This window comes from Callospermophilus lateralis, chromosome 1 (assembly GCF_048772815.1).
Source record: "Callospermophilus lateralis isolate mCalLat2 chromosome 1, mCalLat2.hap1, whole genome shotgun sequence".
NCBI classification, from domain to species: Eukaryota; Metazoa; Chordata; class Mammalia; order Rodentia; family Sciuridae; genus Callospermophilus; species Callospermophilus lateralis.
Window position 1 is genome coordinate 114,783,620 of NC_135305.1, and position 18,350 is coordinate 114,801,969.

The 18,350-nt window shown below is 50.0% G+C and overlaps 1 protein-coding gene across 3 annotated transcripts in view; it reads right to left on the reverse strand.

Annotated features, from left to right (window-relative positions):
* Positions 1-18,350, reverse strand: part of Hps4 (HPS4 biogenesis of lysosomal organelles complex 3 subunit 2) — a 28,128-nt gene that overhangs the window by 8,951 nt on the left and 827 nt on the right. For 2 of the 3 annotated variants that reach the window (XM_076864993.2, XM_076865002.2), the window contains exons 2-11: positions 17,120-17,613; positions 15,444-15,534; positions 13,222-13,365; positions 8,613-8,720; positions 8,105-8,221; positions 6,248-6,342; positions 4,486-4,558; positions 2,526-2,562; positions 1,739-1,835; positions 338-1,241 (exon numbers count right to left, since the gene is read on the reverse strand). In XM_076864993.2, the coding sequence (XP_076721108.1) occupies positions 338-1,241; positions 1,739-1,835; positions 2,526-2,562; positions 4,486-4,558; positions 6,248-6,342; positions 8,105-8,221; positions 8,613-8,720; positions 13,222-13,365; positions 15,444-15,534; positions 17,120-17,160 (1,707 nt within the window). In that variant the 5' untranslated portion in view covers positions 17,161-17,613. The remainder of the gene's footprint in view (positions 1-337; positions 1,242-1,738; positions 1,836-2,525; positions 2,563-4,485; positions 4,559-6,247; positions 6,343-8,104; positions 8,222-8,612; positions 8,721-13,221; positions 13,366-15,443; positions 15,535-17,119; positions 17,614-18,350) is intronic. The other variant, XM_076865011.2, reaches the window with a different exon arrangement.

Consider the following 18,350-nt stretch of genomic DNA (forward strand, 5'->3'; position numbering starts at 1 on the left):
TGCACCACCCCTGCCCGTACCATCTCGTTGCCCCTGGGCTACTGATGAGGAAGCAGAGGCTCAGGGGGCAGCACCACCCTGGAGAGTGAGAGTTGGGACCCCAGCCACTGAGACCAGAGAAAGTGGAAGTGGGAGAGAAGCCACATCTGGGTTCCTCTGTAGCTGCCCTGCACCGTGTGCTCATCCCCCACTGCCCCAGGAGACCCCAGACACAGCTCCGACCCTCAGTCCAGCTGCAGAGACACAGGCCCTGCACAGGTTGAGCCCGCTAGGGGAGGAGCGGCCTGCCCATTATTTCTAGCAGGAAGGGAGAGGACAGAGGGCTGGAGACACTCACCACCTCCTCAATAGCGGCACCATCTCCCAGCAGCGGCTCCTCAGCCAGCAGGGACAGCACCAGGCCCTTGACGCTGTGGGTGTACAGGTTCATCTGCACAAGTCCCGTGTGGGACCCTGCTGCGGCCAGCGAGCAGTCCACTCTGTCTGCAGAGGGCCTGTCACCCTGAGGGTTGGCTGAGTTTGAACTGCCCTCCAATCCAGGGCCCTCGAGGCTCCTGTGGACCCCGTCGACACCCTGCTCCCCGCAAGACAGCTCAGTCTCTCTCTGCCCTGGATCTGGGCAAGGCGGTGATAAGGGTCTGCTGGTCCTTCTGGGGAGAGGATCTGCTCCAGGAACGAGGGTGTGGCCACTGGTGGCAGGAAGGTCCTCACCCTGTTCTAGGACTCTGTTCTGGGTGAGTGTCTCAGGAGGGGCAGGAGAGAAGCAGCTGCTGACAGCTGAGTCCTCAGGCACTGTGGGCTCCAAACAGCTGGCACCATTCACAGGTTCCTGGCTGCAGGGACCTCTGCCACCCAGGGCACACACATGTGGGAAAGCAAGATGGCCTGAAGACGGTCCTTCTTCATGAGCTTCTGGAATGTGGACTTCAGACAAGTCCAGCTCTCCCTCAGGAAAGCCTGGCTCCTGCAGCGAGCAGCTGAGGCCAAGACCCTGGCTCTGGACCAGGCTGCACAGTACCGCAGACCCAAGGGGCTCCAGCTCCCGGCCAGGCACATGCCCATTCTCCTGCCTGCCACTTGGCCAGGGTCTCCCTGGGCTCGGAGGCGCTGGCGTGGTCACTGGCATACAGGACACAGATCCCGCATGCCTGGTGGCATGTTCCTTTGGGGCACACATGCCCCGACTCTTTGTAGCGTGCTGGGCTGGAGTGTCCTGGAGTCGGGCTGAAGGCGTGGGAGAGCTAGGGAGAGGGCAGTGGGTGTGAGAAGGCCAGCAGGAGGAGAGGGAAGCACTGACCCCTGAGAGGCCTGGGAGGAGTGGGAGCTGGGCCCATAGAAACCAACCCCAGGAGTGAAGGAAGACAACGCCCAGGGTTGGTGCTCCATGCAGTGACACAGGATCACCTACTGCACATGGCAGCCCCCGGCACAAAGAGTCTCCTGTGTGTCAGGCCCTCTACTGGGAGCTGTACACACACATTATGGGGTCCACTTGATGGATGAATAAGCTGGGGCTCAGGCAGGGAATGGACTTCCTCAAAATCCCCAGCTGGTAAGGAAGAGGTCTGGGACATGGGACCCACTGTCCTCTTAACCACACCACACCCCTGTGACCAGCACCTGCAGTTACAGATGGAGCCAAGCAGGTCAGAGTAGGAGCAGGAGGGCTGAGGAAGGGTGGGAAGTCCCAGGTTTGTCCCAGAGGCTGCAAGATGAACCCCTGTGAGCCCTCACCTACCCAGGCACCCGCTCCGCTGGGAACTCTCGGAGGCTCACAGCTTCCTCTTCGGTCACGAAGACAGGCGTGATCAGAACATTTGGGGGGAACGCTGTTCCTGGAATTGCAAAGCATCATGGGAAAGCTCTCCGCACGGCCAGGGGAAACAGAGGCAGGGACTGTCGTTGGGTTGCTGCATCCAACCGCCACCTGCCCCCCACCCCCAGGCTTAGACAGCAGCGTTGGAAATGCATCCCCAGCCAGACAAAAAGCCACAAAACTGTAGCTCAATTTCTGTGACCAGCATGGAAAGAGCCTGTGCAGACAAGGCTACTGCCAGCTGTGGGCCAGGGAGACGGTCAGTGGAAGAAAGTCGAGTGGCCCTTACTGAGAAAAAGAGACAAGCTAGGAAAAAACGCTTCCAATTGACACGGATCAGCCCTCAAATAGAGCTCAAAATGAAACCAAGTCCTCTGGGGACACCTCTGTGTCCTGCAAAAGGGCCTTTGGGCAGTCTCCGCCTTCCTTACCCTTTCCCCATCGCCAGCCCCTGGAACCTGAACATGCGGTGTCACAACACTGAGCTGGGGAGGGTCTGACGCAGGGAGCCGGAGGGCACGCCTGGACTTCCAGCTTGACAATCAGGACTCAGCCGGGCAACTACCTGTTCCCCAGGCCCTACCAGACCCATTTTCCTAATCTTCAGAGCTGAGGAAAGGAACATACGGCACTGGTGGCCTTTACGTGGCTTGTCCAGTGAAAGGCGGCGTACAAGAGTGCCATTCCCAAATGCCACCACGCCACTTACCCGCTTCCTGTGGGGCGGCCCCTGCTGCGGGGAGTCTCTGAAAGCAAACAGGCACACAGGTCAGCTCGGGGCACTGCGTGCTCCTCTTGACCTGACCATGAGGAACCTGTGCCATCTGCTCACAGGACCTGGCCAAGCCCAGGGAGCTTGTCCCAGCCACATGCCAAGAGCCTGGCAGATGGAACAGAAGCTCCCCCAAGCTGCTGGCTCCTGCCACGGCTGGGCGGAGGCGGGGTCTGTGCCTCTCAGGCTGCCAGGCAGCGTCCACCAGCTTCAGGCCCAGCTCAGTCCTGTCTTTCCACAGGAAGAACAAGTGGGGGTCTGTGTTCCTTCACATCTTTGGGGACTTCACATTCTAGAGAGGAGCCACACATGCCCCCACCCCAACGAGAACTCATACCAGGTCTATCACAGCAAACCCGGGGCAGGCCTGTGACCCTCGCCCTAGAAGACAGACACATCTCTTGCTTATTCTGGTCCAAGATCAAGGCCAGAAACTGAAAAGTTTTTTCTCAAACCTCAACCTAAAGGTGCCAAAAGGATCCACCAAAACAAGACAAAACCAAAACACAACACAGACTGCTCCTCTAGCCAAAATGACTCATGTGAAATGACGTGGCTGGCTTTCTCTGCTGGGAATTTAAAGCCATGCTTTTGCTTGAGGTTACCAAGCCCCATGGAGGTTCATTCTAGACAAAAATGCTTTAAAAAAAAAAAATAACATATAATCCCCAATTTTCAAGCAAATAATACTGTTAGCATATTTAAGCATTTTTCTTTTAAGTCCTTGTGGGTTTTTTTATACTTTTGAGACATAAAATTTGATTTTTCCACTTTAAACACTAACACGCAGTTCTTCGGGCCATTTTCAATGGCTGCTAAAATCTCATCAAGTGTAGACTTGCATGGACAAGTTGACTATCTCCCCACCTCAGACCAGTGCTGAGCAGACTTTCCTGGACAGGGCGAGACAACCACTCTCCAGCTTCCTGAGCCACGTGGCTGTGCCCCAGCAGCTGGCCCTGCTGCAGGAGCTGACGGCAGTTCAATAAAGCTTTATTAGCAGGCATCTGGCCCCTGGTCCAGAGCAAGCCACATCCTGCAGACAGTCAAGCGGCACCTTTCACTTTCACAAATCGTACTATGATTGTTTTGAATGGAAACCTGTTTACTAGTTAGTCTTTTCTTAGTGTGGATCTTGAGAAGCTGCGTGTCAGGAAAAGGGACGGGTTTCCATAAAGTCCCCATCATTAACTGCTTACCACAGGGGCTCTGCTGACGGACACCCCAATAGGGGTGAGGAGCCTGGACGGAGCCCACTAACACTTTAAAAGTCTGATTTCACAGAGGTGATCCCAGCGACTCACGAGGCTGAGGCAGGACAGCAAGCTCAAGGCCAGCCTAGACAACTCAGTGAGACCCTGTCTCAAAAAAATAAACAAAGAGGGCTGGGGTGGGCCTCATGGCAAAGTACTCCTGGGCTCAATCCTTGGAATGGCAAAAAATTAAAAGGACTAGAAGAAAATCTGGCAGAGCTGGTGACAGTTACCTCCTGCAGCTCGACTGTGGGGGACATCACTCTCAGGGACTGTCCTTACTAGCAGCAGAAGTAAATGACCACCAAATGGAAGTGTTTTAGGAGTTTCTGTTTTCCAAGGTCCTTCTAAGGACATGTCCTTTACAGTGAGGTCCAGAAAACCCTGACATCTCTCTGACATGACAGCCGTCCTGGGGGAAAGTCTCAAGAGTCCTACTTGAGGTGGAGAAAAAAGCCATCCCAGCCCAGCGTGCAGAAGGAGACTTCTGCCTCTCCAAGGACTCCTCTCTGGAGGGACCCACACTGACAGCCAAGGGGTCCTGGTGAGACACAGGGACACAAGTGCCCCGGCCCAGCTGGCATTCAAAGTCAGCCCCTAGCTCGGGACAGACACTCTGGCCAGGAGGGCGGGCTTCAGCATACCTGGTCCCGAGGTGCAGGCTGGTGAAGCAGGACCTTGGCTGTGAGTGAGGGCTGCAGCTGGGTGCTCACGATCCTGGGGGTGAGACAGGAACAGGAGCACCGTGAGAAGCAGCACTCTGAGACCTCTGGGTTTAAAGGAGCCCATCCTTCCTTGCTGTCGAGGGCCCTGGGGACATGGCTGGCAGGAGGTTCAATTAGTAAAGCCCTCACAGAGGCTACTCTGGGGGTCCTATCCATAGTTAGCATACCTGACCCCTGGAACAGGCTTATAGGAGGACCTACGCAAAAGGACATGAATTACCGGGAAATGAGAAATATATTCAACACAAGTAAGTGACTCAACTATCCGTGAAAATCGGAGACATTACACAGATTGTGGCATAGCCAGAACACCAAAACCACAGCCCTTACAGAGCAGGCGGACCACGGGGCCTGGCAGAGCAACCTCCACGCTACATCAAGCCCAGGGGCCCGCGAGCCCCCTTCTGTAGAGAGCAGAAATAGACAAAATCAACGCCTGTGGGCTGGGGCCGTAGCTCAGGTAGAGCACTTGGCTAGCACCACAGGGTTCCATCCTCAGCACCACATTAAAAAAAGAAAAAGAAAATAAAGGTGTGTCCATCTACAATAGAAAAAAATTTTTAAAAATCAATGCATGTGTCTGTGTGTGGCCGTGGGAAATTCTCATACTGCTGACTGCGAGGGGCTGAGTGGGGGACAGAGACAGGGGCTTTGTGCTCTGCTGTTTCTGTGCTGGAGGATTTCTTTCTTTCTTTTTTTTTTTTTTTTAAACAAAAAGGGCATCCATGTATTCAGTCATATAATTTAAAAATACGTAGAAAATGCAAAATATCATCTTTGATAGTGAGTTACCATGGGAGCTTGAAAGCCCCACAAACCATGGCACGGCCATCCTGCTGAGAACAGGGAAGGGGCCAGGGACAGCCAGCACTGGGACCACCTCTTCCTGCCACACGTGCGACTCACTGCATGGCCCACAGAGGGTCTCCATTTCCCGTGAGAGGGAACCGAGGCTAAGCAGCCTGCCCAAGGCCACAGCACTGGGAACAGAAGCAGGATCAGGGCACCGGCAAGCCCAGAGCCCGGCCTCCAGAGCTCATCTGGAAGTGTCCGAGCATTTCTGGCCATGCAGCCACCTGGTTGGCAGGGAGCTCCAGGCCCTGGCCACCCTGCTGGGAGAGCAAAGCCTCTGGAAGGAGAGGCCTGGGAGAGCGTAGAGAGCCTCAGGCACTTCGGCTCAGGAAGAAGCCCTCCAACTATGTGAAGTGGGGTGAGGACACCCAGATACCAATCAGGATGCAGACCTGGCCACGAGGCTGGAAGGAGCTGGGCAAAGGCGTGTATGGCTGCTCTGCAGGGGCAAGCTGAATGCAGCAAGGCCACAGGGCCCTCTGGGTAGCAGGAGGAAGGCCACGGCAGACTTCCGGGATCCTTCTGTTCACAGGCTGGCTGGCTAACCCTGGGGGCTTCGTGCTGGCACTAGACCCTGGCAAGGCCCCACTGAGAACCACGTGGATCCCTCTCACAGCCCCCTCCTTTCCTGGGCACAACACCTTCCAAGTCCCAGATGTGCCCCAGGAAGGGGACGGACACCAAGTCAAACCTCAGCTACCTGATGTTTGCCAAACTAGCCCGTACAGACTGGCCAGAGACCAAGCTCCCTGCCCATGCCCGGCAGGCACTGTGTGGGCAGTTCTGCAGCAGGGGGTGTGGGTAGAGGAGGAGGCTCAGGGTCACTCACAGTCCTTCATAGAGGATGCACCCAGCTAGCACGTGAGGCGAGCGCTGGCAGGTCTGTAGGATGAGAGCTGCCTTCAGCAGCAGCAGTGGCTCCACCTGCACGGACAAGACCACAGCCGCCAGTAAGCATGCGCACAACCAGCCCAGGAGACCAGGGAAGAGGCTGCACAGGATGAACGGGCAGGTCCTAACTCCAAGGCCGGAAAAAGGTGGTGTCGTGCCGCGGTTCTGCTCTGTCTCTCCATACCCACAACTGCTGATGCCACAAAACACCATGTTTTTAGTACAAGGCAGCATTTCTAGGAGTTGGAAGATGCAGCAAATATGGCCTATGGCTGTTCCGGACAAAGTGGGTCACTCAGGAGACCCTGACTACCAATACTAAGACCAGGTGGCAGCAACAGAGGAGAGCTGCCCTCCAAATACAGGTCACAGAGTCAGCAAAACCTACCTGTCTGCCCTGTACTCTGCAGCACAGTCCCAGGGAGGGGAGGCCCGACTGGCACTGAGCAGAGCCCATCACTCAATGCTGTCACATAAAACACAGGCACTGTGGCCTTCCTTAGGCGAACTCAGCTCAGCTACACTGCGTTTGAAAGAGCCAACGGTCAGCCATGTTCGATGGCACCTGCCTATCATCCCAGTGGCTCGGGAGGCTGAGGCAGGACGCTCAAAGCTCCATGTTGTGGAGACAATGGCGAGGTGCTAAGCAACTTAGTGAGACGTGTCTCTAAATAAAATATAAAATAGGGCTGGGGATGGGGCTCAGTAGTTGAGGGGGCCCTTGAGCTCAATCCCCAATACCCCCCCGCCAAAAAAAAAAAAACCAAAAGAGTAAACTGCTCGTAAGTTCCTAAAATGACAAGAACATCCCACAAACCCCACAGCCTCCTCCTGTTAAACACCTCCTGCCTGCTTGGTGGCCAGCACCTGCAAGTGCCCATGAGCTGTCACAGCCCAGTGTGAATGGAGCCAAGTCCTGGAGCAGAACCCTGTGAAGGAGTTACATCTATTTTTTCCATGGCCTGAGACTGCAGTCCCCCAGTAAAAATCCTTCTCCAGGTCAAGCAGAGTCACAGCACAACACCTTGTGCAGGACACGCTTACTACAGCAGGGAGGCCAGGAGGGCTCCTGCAGGACACTCAGGGCTCAGAAGGCTCATTCTTAAGGGGGAGGTGTGGTCAGGCCAGCCACATGAGCAGCCGGGCTGCAATGAGCTCCCAAGACAGGTGGATGGCAGAACCTCCCCGTCTCCCTCTCAGACACAGCAAGGTCACAGTCCTGGCCTTCGTGATGGTAACATGGAACCTGTGGATTGGCAAGGGACCTGTGGGTTCCTGAGTTCAATACTTCTGAGACAACACCAACATGGTGCTCCCAAGTACTCCCAGGGGTACTTGGCCACTGAGCCAACTCCCAGACACCTTTATTTTTTATTTAGAGACAGGACCTCACTAGCTGCTCAGGCTGGCCTCGAACCTGCAAGATCCTCCTGCCTTAGCCTCCTCAGTCACTGGGATCAGAGGCATGCACCACCACAACTGGCCTGTATTCCCTCTACTGAGTATTTTCTTGGTGTCATTTGAGACCCAGCCTCACCGTACCATCAGAGCAGCTGTGAAGGTGGGATCACGACATCCCTTCATGGATGAGGGCAGTGGCTCTGCAAGTGGCCTGGCCCAGCCCACTCCACGGCTAAGGAGCAGCAGCACAGGGGCCACATGTAAGGTTTCCCAGCCGCCCTGCCAGGGAGTGACCCATCCAGCCGTTTTTCTAGCGTTCTCTAAGGAACACTTCTGGACGGTGTCCAGAGGCTCTGCTCTTGTGCACGCAGAGTGAGGAGGGTGAGGCAGGTACCTTGGTTCGGTCCAAGTTCCAGAGGGAATTGAATATCTTGTGCAGATCGCTAGTGTTGCTCAGAACGCGCTGGATGAAGGTGTTCCACTGCGAGCTTAGTTCTTCCTGAGAACGGCTCTGTCACAGAAACAGTCTGAGGTCACTGTCTGAGATTTGGAGGGACAGATGCTGGCAGCTACCATGAATGTTGCTCATAGCACAGAAAACCAGCCAAAGGGAGGGCCTGTTTTGAAGTCCCCCGCTCCTGGTATCCAGCCCCATTACAGATCCAGGGCACTTTCTGGGGAAGCGGGGGACCAGAGCCTGCTCTATCTAACCATCCCAGGGGAAGCAGAGGTGACAAGCACTCAGGAACATGGGCATCTGAGGGGGCTCAAGGGGCCCTTGACCTGGTCCCTGGACACCGAGGGTCTATGTGAAGAGTATCGGGCCCCAGTGGTTAAGCGCTGTGTTCTGGGAACACTGTCTCGCTGAAGAGGCTTAGCATGACTAGACACCACAGTTGTACCTTATAAGCCAGGGAAACAGGCCCATTGTAAAAATGGAAGAATCCGATGAGCTGATCCAGAAACCGCTTGCAGCTGACATCAGGGAGCTCCACAGCACAGCCCAGCACCTGTGAAGAGGGAAGCCAGGCAGAAGGTGCTTCTGTTATCTTGTGGCCAAGCCAGAGGCCCAGCACCCAGGGCCCCCACAGCGACTGCTCTGGCTCCCTGCAGTCCACCTCCTGGAGCACTGAGCCCACACCCTCCACAGCAGCCGACTGGTCGCATGGAGAACAAGTACCTTCTGTCCCTCTCTCCATGCAGCTGGGCCTAAAGTGCCTCCTTCCCTGTTCGTCCACCCAGGCTTCGCCCACACCCCCAGGCCCACTCCATGTCCAGGCAGTTCCCTGCTGCTGCTTCTGCTAAGACTTCTTTCCCGACCCATGAACCGTGAGGGCTGCTGTATGGACACTGGCTGCTTCATCTGGATTTTATTACAGACACTGGACAGACTCAAACTGTCCCATGAATGGCCAGCCTGTCTCTCTGGCTGGATGAAGCACTTCAAGGTGGCGGCTGACTAGGCCCTCAGTTCTAGCCCTTTGAGCTGAGCACAGCGCTCAGTCCTACAAGATTAACGCCTGCCTTACAGCCTTCTGGCCAACGTTAAAGAGCCTTAAATTGCTCGTTTTGTTTTTGGTTTTGTTTTTTAATTTTTTATTTTTGTTGTAGTTGTAGATGGACAGCACACCTCTACTTATTTTTATGTTGTGCTCAGGATCAAATCCAGTGCCTCACACATGTTAGGCAAGCACTTTGCCACTGAGCTAGCCCCATTTGTATTCTTTGACCCAATAATTCCACCTCTAGGAATCAGTCCTTAGGGCAGCACCAGAAATTTAAACAAACAAGCCCCACCCAAAAACAAAGAAACAAAAATTCCCCCTGAAGGTACTGCATCAGGGGACATTCTGTTCTCTGATGCGTTCAAAACCCAACAGGAGTCTGGCGCACAGGAAGTGCCTGCTTTAACGGACTGTGGGTCAAAAGCAATTCCAATCAGAACCCAGAAGCTGCTCTTTCAAAACTAACCTGCTGATCCTACAATGGAAACCCAAATGATCTAAAACACCCAAAGCTGTTATTCTTGAAAAAGAATAAGGTTAGAGGGTATGATCATCCCTGAAAGCTCCTCCATAGTCCTCTCTGGTTAACTCTAGCCCCTTCCACCCCAGCAGCCATTGTTCTGAGTTTTTTGCACCATAGAATAGTTCTGCCTGTTCTAGAGCATCCTGAGTGACACAGTACATTTAATATATTCTACTCATGGCTCTGGGCTGCTGCTTATCATTTGTGAGATTTCTCAAAACTATTACGTTATCAGTATCTATTGCTTTTCATTATTAAACCATATCCCATGGTGTGAATATGCCACAGTCCGTCTATTCATTCTCTTTTTGCTGGATGAAAACATTGCTAGTTTGGGGCAATTAAAAATGAGGCTCCTAGGGGCTGGGGTTATAGCTCAGCAGCAGAGCACTTGCTTCGCACTTGTGAGACACTGGGTTCAATCCTCAGCACCACATTAAAAAATAAGATAAGTAAAGATATTGTGTCCATCTTTAAAAGAAATCTTTAAAAAAAAAAGAATGAGGCTCCTGGGACCCCCCATTAGGACCCTCCTGGGGATGCGCTTTCTTACTTCTGCTTGCAGGCAAGGTGTACGTATCTGGTTTCAGGATTTATTACAAAGCTATAGAATCAAGAGAGCGTGGTACTTGCATATACCCTTCACAGAGATCAGTGGAGGAGAACACAGTGTCTGGAAGTAGATCCCTCTCAAATGCCCATCTGATCTACAACAAGGGAGCCCAAAAAATTCAAGAGGGACAGGAAAGTTTTTCCAACAATGTTGCTGGAACAACTGGATATCCAGATGGAAACAAACAAACCTGACCCGGAGCACACCATAACAAATAATCCACCCTGGATTACAGACCTAAATTTCTTTATAAAGTTTTTTTATGTAAAGGACAAAAGCATATACAAGGAAAATCTAAAACCAGTCTATATTAAATCATCATAGCTATGGGTATGTTAGAAATGACTGCTTCATACAAAAACAATTTAAAAATTTGATCTTTACACACAATCCATAAACATTTAGAAAATTTGATTTCATAAAAGATGCCATTTATGATAACAATAAAAACATATAAAATACCTATTCAGAAAACACTCAAAAGAGAAGGAAGATCTGTATAGACAAAATTATAATCTTTTTTGAAACACAGTTAAGAAGATACTAGTAAATCAGGACTGGGGATGTGGCTCAAGCGGTATCGCGCTCGCCTGCGCTCGCCTGTCAAGCGTGCGGCCCAGGTTCAATCCTCAGCACCACATACAAAGATGTTGTGTCCGCTGAAAACTAGAAAATAAATATTAAAAATTTCTCTCTCTCTCTCTCTCTCTCTCTCTCTCTTTAAAAAAAAAAAGATACTAGTAAATCAATGTATTATGGTAATAAAAAAGAAAAAAAAATTTAGCAAAGAAGCCATTCTCCCCAATTTTATCTATAGGTGATGCAATTCTAAATTAAGACACCCGCACATTTGTTTTGTTTCAACTTGATGAATTGATGTAAAGTTTTGTATGAAGCAGCAAGAGACTGAGAAGAGCTGACATGCTGCTGAAGAGAAAGTGGGTTTGCCTGGTCTTACTGGGAACACCTCAAAATTCTGCAACACCAGCAGAGGCTGGATAGAAACACAGACAGTGGAGAGGAACCTGGTGTTCAGAATCAGACCCAGTAAAGGCAGATGCTCTAGAGCTGCTGTAAGAATGCGTCAGTATCAAAAACATCTGCTCATCAAAGAAAATGAATAGGCAGAGGACCAGGTACAGTGGTACCTGCCTGGAAGCCCAGCAGCTCAGGAGGCTGAGGCAGGAGGATCATGAGTTCGAGCCCAGCCTCAGCAACTTAGTGAGACCTTAAGCAACTTGGTGAGACACTATCCCAAAATAAAAAATAAAAAGGGCTGGGGATGTAGCTCAGTGGTAAAGTGCCCCTGGGTTCAATCCCCAGCATTCCCCACCCACACCCAAAAAGAAAGAAAGAAAAAGAAATAGGCAGACTACAAACTGGGAGAAAATATTTTTAAAATATATATTTGATAAAGAACTGTTTTTCAGGATATAGGAAGAACTAGGATTCAACTAAAAAAAAAAAATTTGGCCACTCACTTTGAACTGACACTTCCCAAAGGAAGACATTCAAACGGCCTCAAGCAAATGGAAGAACCTCAATGTCATTAGTCATCAGGGAAACGCATATGAAAGCCACAATGAGACACCACTGCACATCCAGAGGAATGCCTAAAATTACTCGGAATGACATCACTGTCAGTGAAGAAGTGGAGAATTGGAACTCTCCACATCCCTGTTGGCAAGAGTGTAAAATGGTACAACCACTTTGGAAAAAAAATTTGGCAGTTTCTTATAAAATCCAACATACACCTTACCTACAGAAAGAAAGTCCCAGGAGCCTCACTTTTGTTGAGGCTGGCTTTGAACTTACGATCCTCCTGCCTCAGCCTCCCTAGCTGCTGGGTTCACAGGCATGCGCCACTGCGCCCAGCAAGCTCTATTCTTAATTGCCCCAAACTAGCAATGTTTTCATCCAACAAAAAGAGAATGAATAGACAGACTGTGGCATGTTCATACCATGGAATACAATTTAATAATAAAAAGCAATGCGGCTGGGGTTGTTGCTCAGTGGTAGAGGGCTTGCCTAGAATGTGTGAGGCACTGGGTTCGATTCTCAGGACTGAATAGAAATAAACGGATAAAATAAAGGTCCAGAAACATCTAAAAAGAAGCAATGGATACTGATGTAACAGCTTTGAGAAACCTCACAAATGATAAGCAGAAAACCAGAAGCACTAAAGAGTACTACACAAGATGCACTGTGTCACTCATGATGTTCTAGAACACACAAAACTAGTCTATGGTGAAAAAAATATTCCTGGGGTTCCTTGAAGCCTCACATGTGCACATTAGTGTCTCAGGCCTTAGGGTCACTGAGTGTGGACAGCATGGAGCGCACGGGGAGAAAAGGGAGGCAAAAACTCAATTTGCAACACAGAGCGACTAACATGGCCACCAGTGGGCCCCAGTCGTCATATTTTAACTAGATTTTTATTTTTGTTTTTTGTATTTAGCAATCCTTTAGGAGGTAAAATCAAATCTCGTTTAATCTATTAGAGCTAACAATTCTTTTCCACATTGTTTTATTGATGCATTATAGTGGTCCAAGTTTCAGGAAAAGAGAGATCAGCCATGTGCTGGGTGTGGTGTGTTAGAAACGTGCGGAGGGGCTGGGGCGGGCTCAGTGGCAGAACATGTGCTTAGCAGGCACGGGGCCTGGGATGAGCTCAATCCCAGCACCTAACAAAAAGGAAAGAAATGTGTCGGAGAACACTGAACTGCCTTGGTGCCACAGGAAACACGGATGACGACTGGACCCAGCACATGGGGGCTGGGGGGGAGGGTCTAGGTTCAGCGCCACAGCAGCCTGCCTGTCTCAACTTGACCATCCTAAAACCTCAGGGGGCTCTGCCTGCTTAGACTTACCCAGAGGTAATCTCCGTCCACCTTCACGGCAAACTTGAGCTTCCGAAGACGGATGAGGGTAGGAGGAGAGTCAGAAATGTCAGAGACGCAGCGGACCACTCCGGCAATCTGCCCGCACAGCAGCTCCTGCTGGTCGAGCAGGGTCTATGAGAGAGGAGCGGATTCTAGACACCAGGCTAACATTCTTTTTTTTTTTTTTTTTTTTAAGGTACCGGGGATTGGATTTGACCACGTCCCCAGGCCTATTTTGAATTTTATTAGAGTCAGGGTCTCCCTGAGTTGCTTAGTGCCTCGATAAATTGCTGAGGCCGGCTTTGAACTCATGATCCTCCTGCCTCTTGTCTCCTGAGCTGCTAGGATTACAGGCGTGTGCCACTGAGCCCGGCATGGCTGACAGTCTTCAACTCCTGGTTCATTCCTTAGAGCCAACTGAGCATTGCAGGCCAAATCCCGTCCACCATCTGTTTTCATATGGTCCTTGGGCCATGAATGGCTTTTATATTTTTTAAGGGTTGTAAAAATAACAACAGCCAGGCACAGTGGCACATGGAGGCTGAGGCAGGAAGATCATGAGTTCAAAGCCAGCTTCAGCAACTTAGCGAGGCCCTAAGCAACTGAGCAAGAACCTGTCTCCATATAAAACATAAAAAAGGTGGGGAATGTGGCTCAGTGGTTCAGTTCCCCTGGTTTCAATAAATAAAAAATAACTACAAAGAATATGGGACAAAGCCCTTGGGTAGCATCCAAAGCCTTAAACATTTACCATTAGGACCCTAACAAAATTTGCCACAGCCCCTAGCCAGGTGTGCTGGTAATCCCAGCAACTAGGAAGGCTGAGGCAGGATGACCAGACAAGTTAAGACCAGCCTGGGCAACTTAGTGAGAACCTACCTTAAAATAAAAAGGCTGAGGATGTTGCTCAGTGGTAAGGTGCCCATGGGATCAATCCCCAGTACCACAAAAAACCACCCACAAAGTTTGCTAACTCCTGCCAGGGTGGCCGACTGTTAGAGAATCCCTTAGTAAACATGAGAGGACAGTACAGATCTGTATTTGTGCTACTAAGATCATTGGCACCCACTTGGGTGGAAGCATAAACCTCTCATTCCTACTCAAATCCCCTGCTGGAGGGGCCTGAGCAGCCTGAACTAATCCCGGTCACCTGAGTCATCGGGCAATCACATGAGCAAATACACAGAATCTCCTAATCAGTCTCAGCCTTAACTGGACCGCAGGGCAGCCAGATGTTCTGTGAAGCCACAGAGAACATTCCCATCAGCTATGAAGAATTCCCACCCACAGAACTGAATGTGAACCTAACCAACACTCTCAAGTTGACCACTAATTTAAAGGAAGCATGGTGGATAGGAGATATGAAATGACACCGCCAGGCGGACGGCATCAGCCACATCTAGAGTGCAGGCCACCCTGACAGTCTACGCACACGGACTTGGTTCCTTCAATAAATCAATGGCATGGGGAATAAAGGACGAGTGGGTGACTGTAAAGTGTCACAAAAGGGACCTAAAGGGTAAAACAACCAAAGAGAATTTGGGGTCGTTGTTTGGACACTCATTATGAGAGAGGGGAGACTGACAGACAGAGAGGAAGGACCAACAGACTAAATATCCTCTAAGATGATACAGAGAAATGTGAATACAGTCAGCATATTAGATAAACAACTACTATTATCAATTATTATAACTTTTGTTAGGTGTGATAATGTTTAAAATAACAAAATTGAGTAAAGATGTCACTTGGTACTGGTAAAAGGACACAATGTCTAGAACTTGTTTCAAACTGCTTCTGAAAATAATAATAATAATGGCGGGGGAAGGTAGGCCATATAAGATTAGAAGTGTTGATAATTACTGGTACAGGTGACGACACATGACGGTTCGTGATACTCTACTTTTCTGTACAATATTTTGTGTTTTTTGGTGTTTTTTTTTTGTGAGGTGATCAATAAATTGGGGTCAGAGAAAAGCAGACAAAAAGATCAGGATGGTAACAGAGGGCTGGAGAAGAGAAGTACTGGTTGTCTGGGAATTTCAAGACCAGAACAAGCAACAGTATATCAAGAATAAGACAGAAAAACAGAATAAGACAGAAGAAATGTCAGTGTTCTGGATTAGCTAAAGACAGCAAAGTTCTACAGTTATGAAAAGTCACCATTGAAGGCAGGGGAGCCCCTCTGAACAGCAGGATGAGGTGTGGCTTACCTGAGGAGGGTAAAAATAACAAATGCCAGCTCGGGTGGGATCTCCTTCCTCCTTTACCTTGGAGCCATCATAGAGAAAAAAATAATTCCACCTGGCGAGAGAAAAGAGTGGGGCCATGTCTCCCTCCACGTGGTGGCAACGGCAGCTGAGGACAGGGCCTCCTATCTCCCAGCCCAAGCAGCCTTGTCACTCAGTGTCTGAGTCTTCTGGTGGCCCCAGAGAAGAACAAACCCAGTCGCTCCGAATAGATAAAACCAGTCCTTAAGTGCAGAAGAGGCAAACTAAAAATACACCTCTCTCCAGCCGTCAGACCATCTGCCCACAAGGATGTGAGTGGCAGGAGGAAAGACGGCGCCCACGACAACAGCCCGTCTGCAATGCTGAGCCTCAACTGTGAGCCACGTGGCCTGGCACCCGCCTAAGGCTCTGGTAACAAGTTAGGGGCATCTCAGTTGCCCCCCTCACAACTGAATGCGATGACCCCGGATAGCCCTTCCATCAGGAATGCACGCACGCATCTATGCAGGGCCCACGGTGTGCTCTGCGCCTGCTCGACAGATATGCAAGGCCAACGCTGGGCACTATGGAAGGGAAAGGGGCTTTGTGAGTTCTGAGGAACACTGGACCCTCTCTGCCCATCCAAACGTGACCGGGCTCCAGGGGCTCGCTCAGTCGGCTTCCTCCTCAACCTTCTGATTGCCTGACCCAAAGGAACCTCTTTCTTCAAGTTTCCCTGACCCTCCTCTTTCCCTTACAGCCTACTCTGCAGGATAATAATTATTACATAATTCTCATTATCTGATTCCCTCTTTAAGACCACAAAGCCAACTCCCCAGAGTCTGGGTCGTGCTTTTACTTCTAAATCTCAAAAAGGACATTTTCCAGGCTGTAGCATACAAGGGACATGTGACCACTTGGCCATCCATACTCTTCTCACAGGGGCCTGTGCCCTCTTGGGCCTCCCAGCTCATCACTTCGGATTCCAGCATGATGCACCCTCTTGAGTTCCAGGGCTAGATGGGAAACCAGCTGCAGGGCAAGCCCAGACCAAGAAGGCTCAGTGCTTCAGGGACACCCAGGGACCGCCAAGCCCTGGCCCTGTCCTCCCCCTGTCCCACATTCCAAGTAAAAGCACCCGACTGCCCTTCCAGGTATGCAAAAGAAAGCCTGGCGCCACTCTCAACTGCTGCTCCCTCTTTCTTCCGTGTGTATGATCAGTCACTAAGTCCCACTGAATCTAGTTAAACCCTTTCTCCCCTGTATTAATGTCTGCTGAACCGAATTATGAGAAAGTATTAAGTCATATGAGGCTGAGTGGGAACTGAGCTTCAGGAAGAAACCCTTCCTGAGCTAGACGAGCCACCAGCTAGACTGGGCAAACCTCTTCTCGTGATGAAATTCTCTACTGCAACTATTCCTCAGCCAGGTCATTCTCAAACTGGATTACACGGTCTTTTCCATGGTCTACTAGGATGTTGGACTCACTCAAACACTGCAAGAGGCTTGCGAGGTTAAAACGCTAGCTCTAGAGAGAAGAGGCCTGCATGCTCCATGTGGCTGCTCAAAGGAAAATGACCTTGTAATTTTTTTCTTAAAAAAAATCAAGACAATCTGGCTGGGGATTTTCAATTCACCCAGATCTATCTGGAAGCCTGGCGAAAGGTCTTGGTACTCACCAAGGGGCTGACTTTGTCTCTGGGGAGGTAGAGGTGGCCATTTACTTCTCAGTCAGCCTCATCCTCTTTATTTGAACTTCTTTTTCCAGTATCACTTCTTGCTCCCCAGCTGTGTCCCCATTGCAGAGAAGCGGGGTGTGGTAGGGTTTAGGTGTTTTCTATCTTGATTGCCACTTCTTAGTTTTTATTCAGATGAAAGTGCTTCTTCCTTTCCGCGTAGCCTCTTCAGTTTCATGAATATCTCTACACCTTTTGGAATTCAGAATATAATAAAGTAAGAGAAGTCAAATCCACCAGTCTGGTTCCATGAGCATCAGCAGGGCTGTCTATATAACAGCACCTTCAAGCTCCACTCCACGAAAACCCCACTGGGCAGATATGTGCTGGATGGAGGCAGTGTTCTGATGAGATTTCTAATGTGGCTAGTTCAAAATCATCCTGATAGTTCTTTCAAATGCTCTTAAGCATCCAGTCCAAAGGTCAGTGTCTTGGCTCTGAAATAAACATAAGGAATAGATTATTTCAGAAACCCACAAGCAAGCATGTGACCCAGGCAGGGTTAAATAAGTGGTATATTTCAAAAGAGCTTTCTACAACGGTGAAAATTATGCTCAAAATTAAAAGGGAGGGCGTTAGCAGAGACTTCAAAGTAAGTGCCTTAATTTCTCCAATAGTTATGGCAAACATACCACAAGCCTCACAGAAAACAAATTGATTAGTATAAAAAAGCACAAGGTGTTGAGAACAGCTGTCCCAATAATGTGGCTGCTGAAGTAATAATGGAACCTAAATTAAGGAACTGTCATTTTGACAGCCCAAAGTAATCTGAACATGCACACTCTCAGAGCTGAGCAATTTTGCAAAATGCAAAAAGAGAACTTTCCCTTAAGGAGGTTTCAAACTCCCACAAGAGAAAGACAACTCAGTGGGACTTCAGAGTCAGAAGGGATCCTGGCCTCATTTACTTTAATCCTCATCCCTGACTCTCCACCCACAGCTCCCTCCACAGCTTCTGGCTTAGCCCTCCAGAGACAGGAGGTTCATAATATTCAAGTCATCCTTCCACCAAACCAAAAATCTGCTCCCAATAAATTCCACTAACTGGTCTGGACACTCTCCAAAAAAACCCAAAACAGGGTTTAATTCTTTCATGTGACAACCCCTTGGACACTTCAGAACTGTATTCTTATTTTTGCTTTCTCTAAGCTTAATGTCCTCAGTAAACATGGTC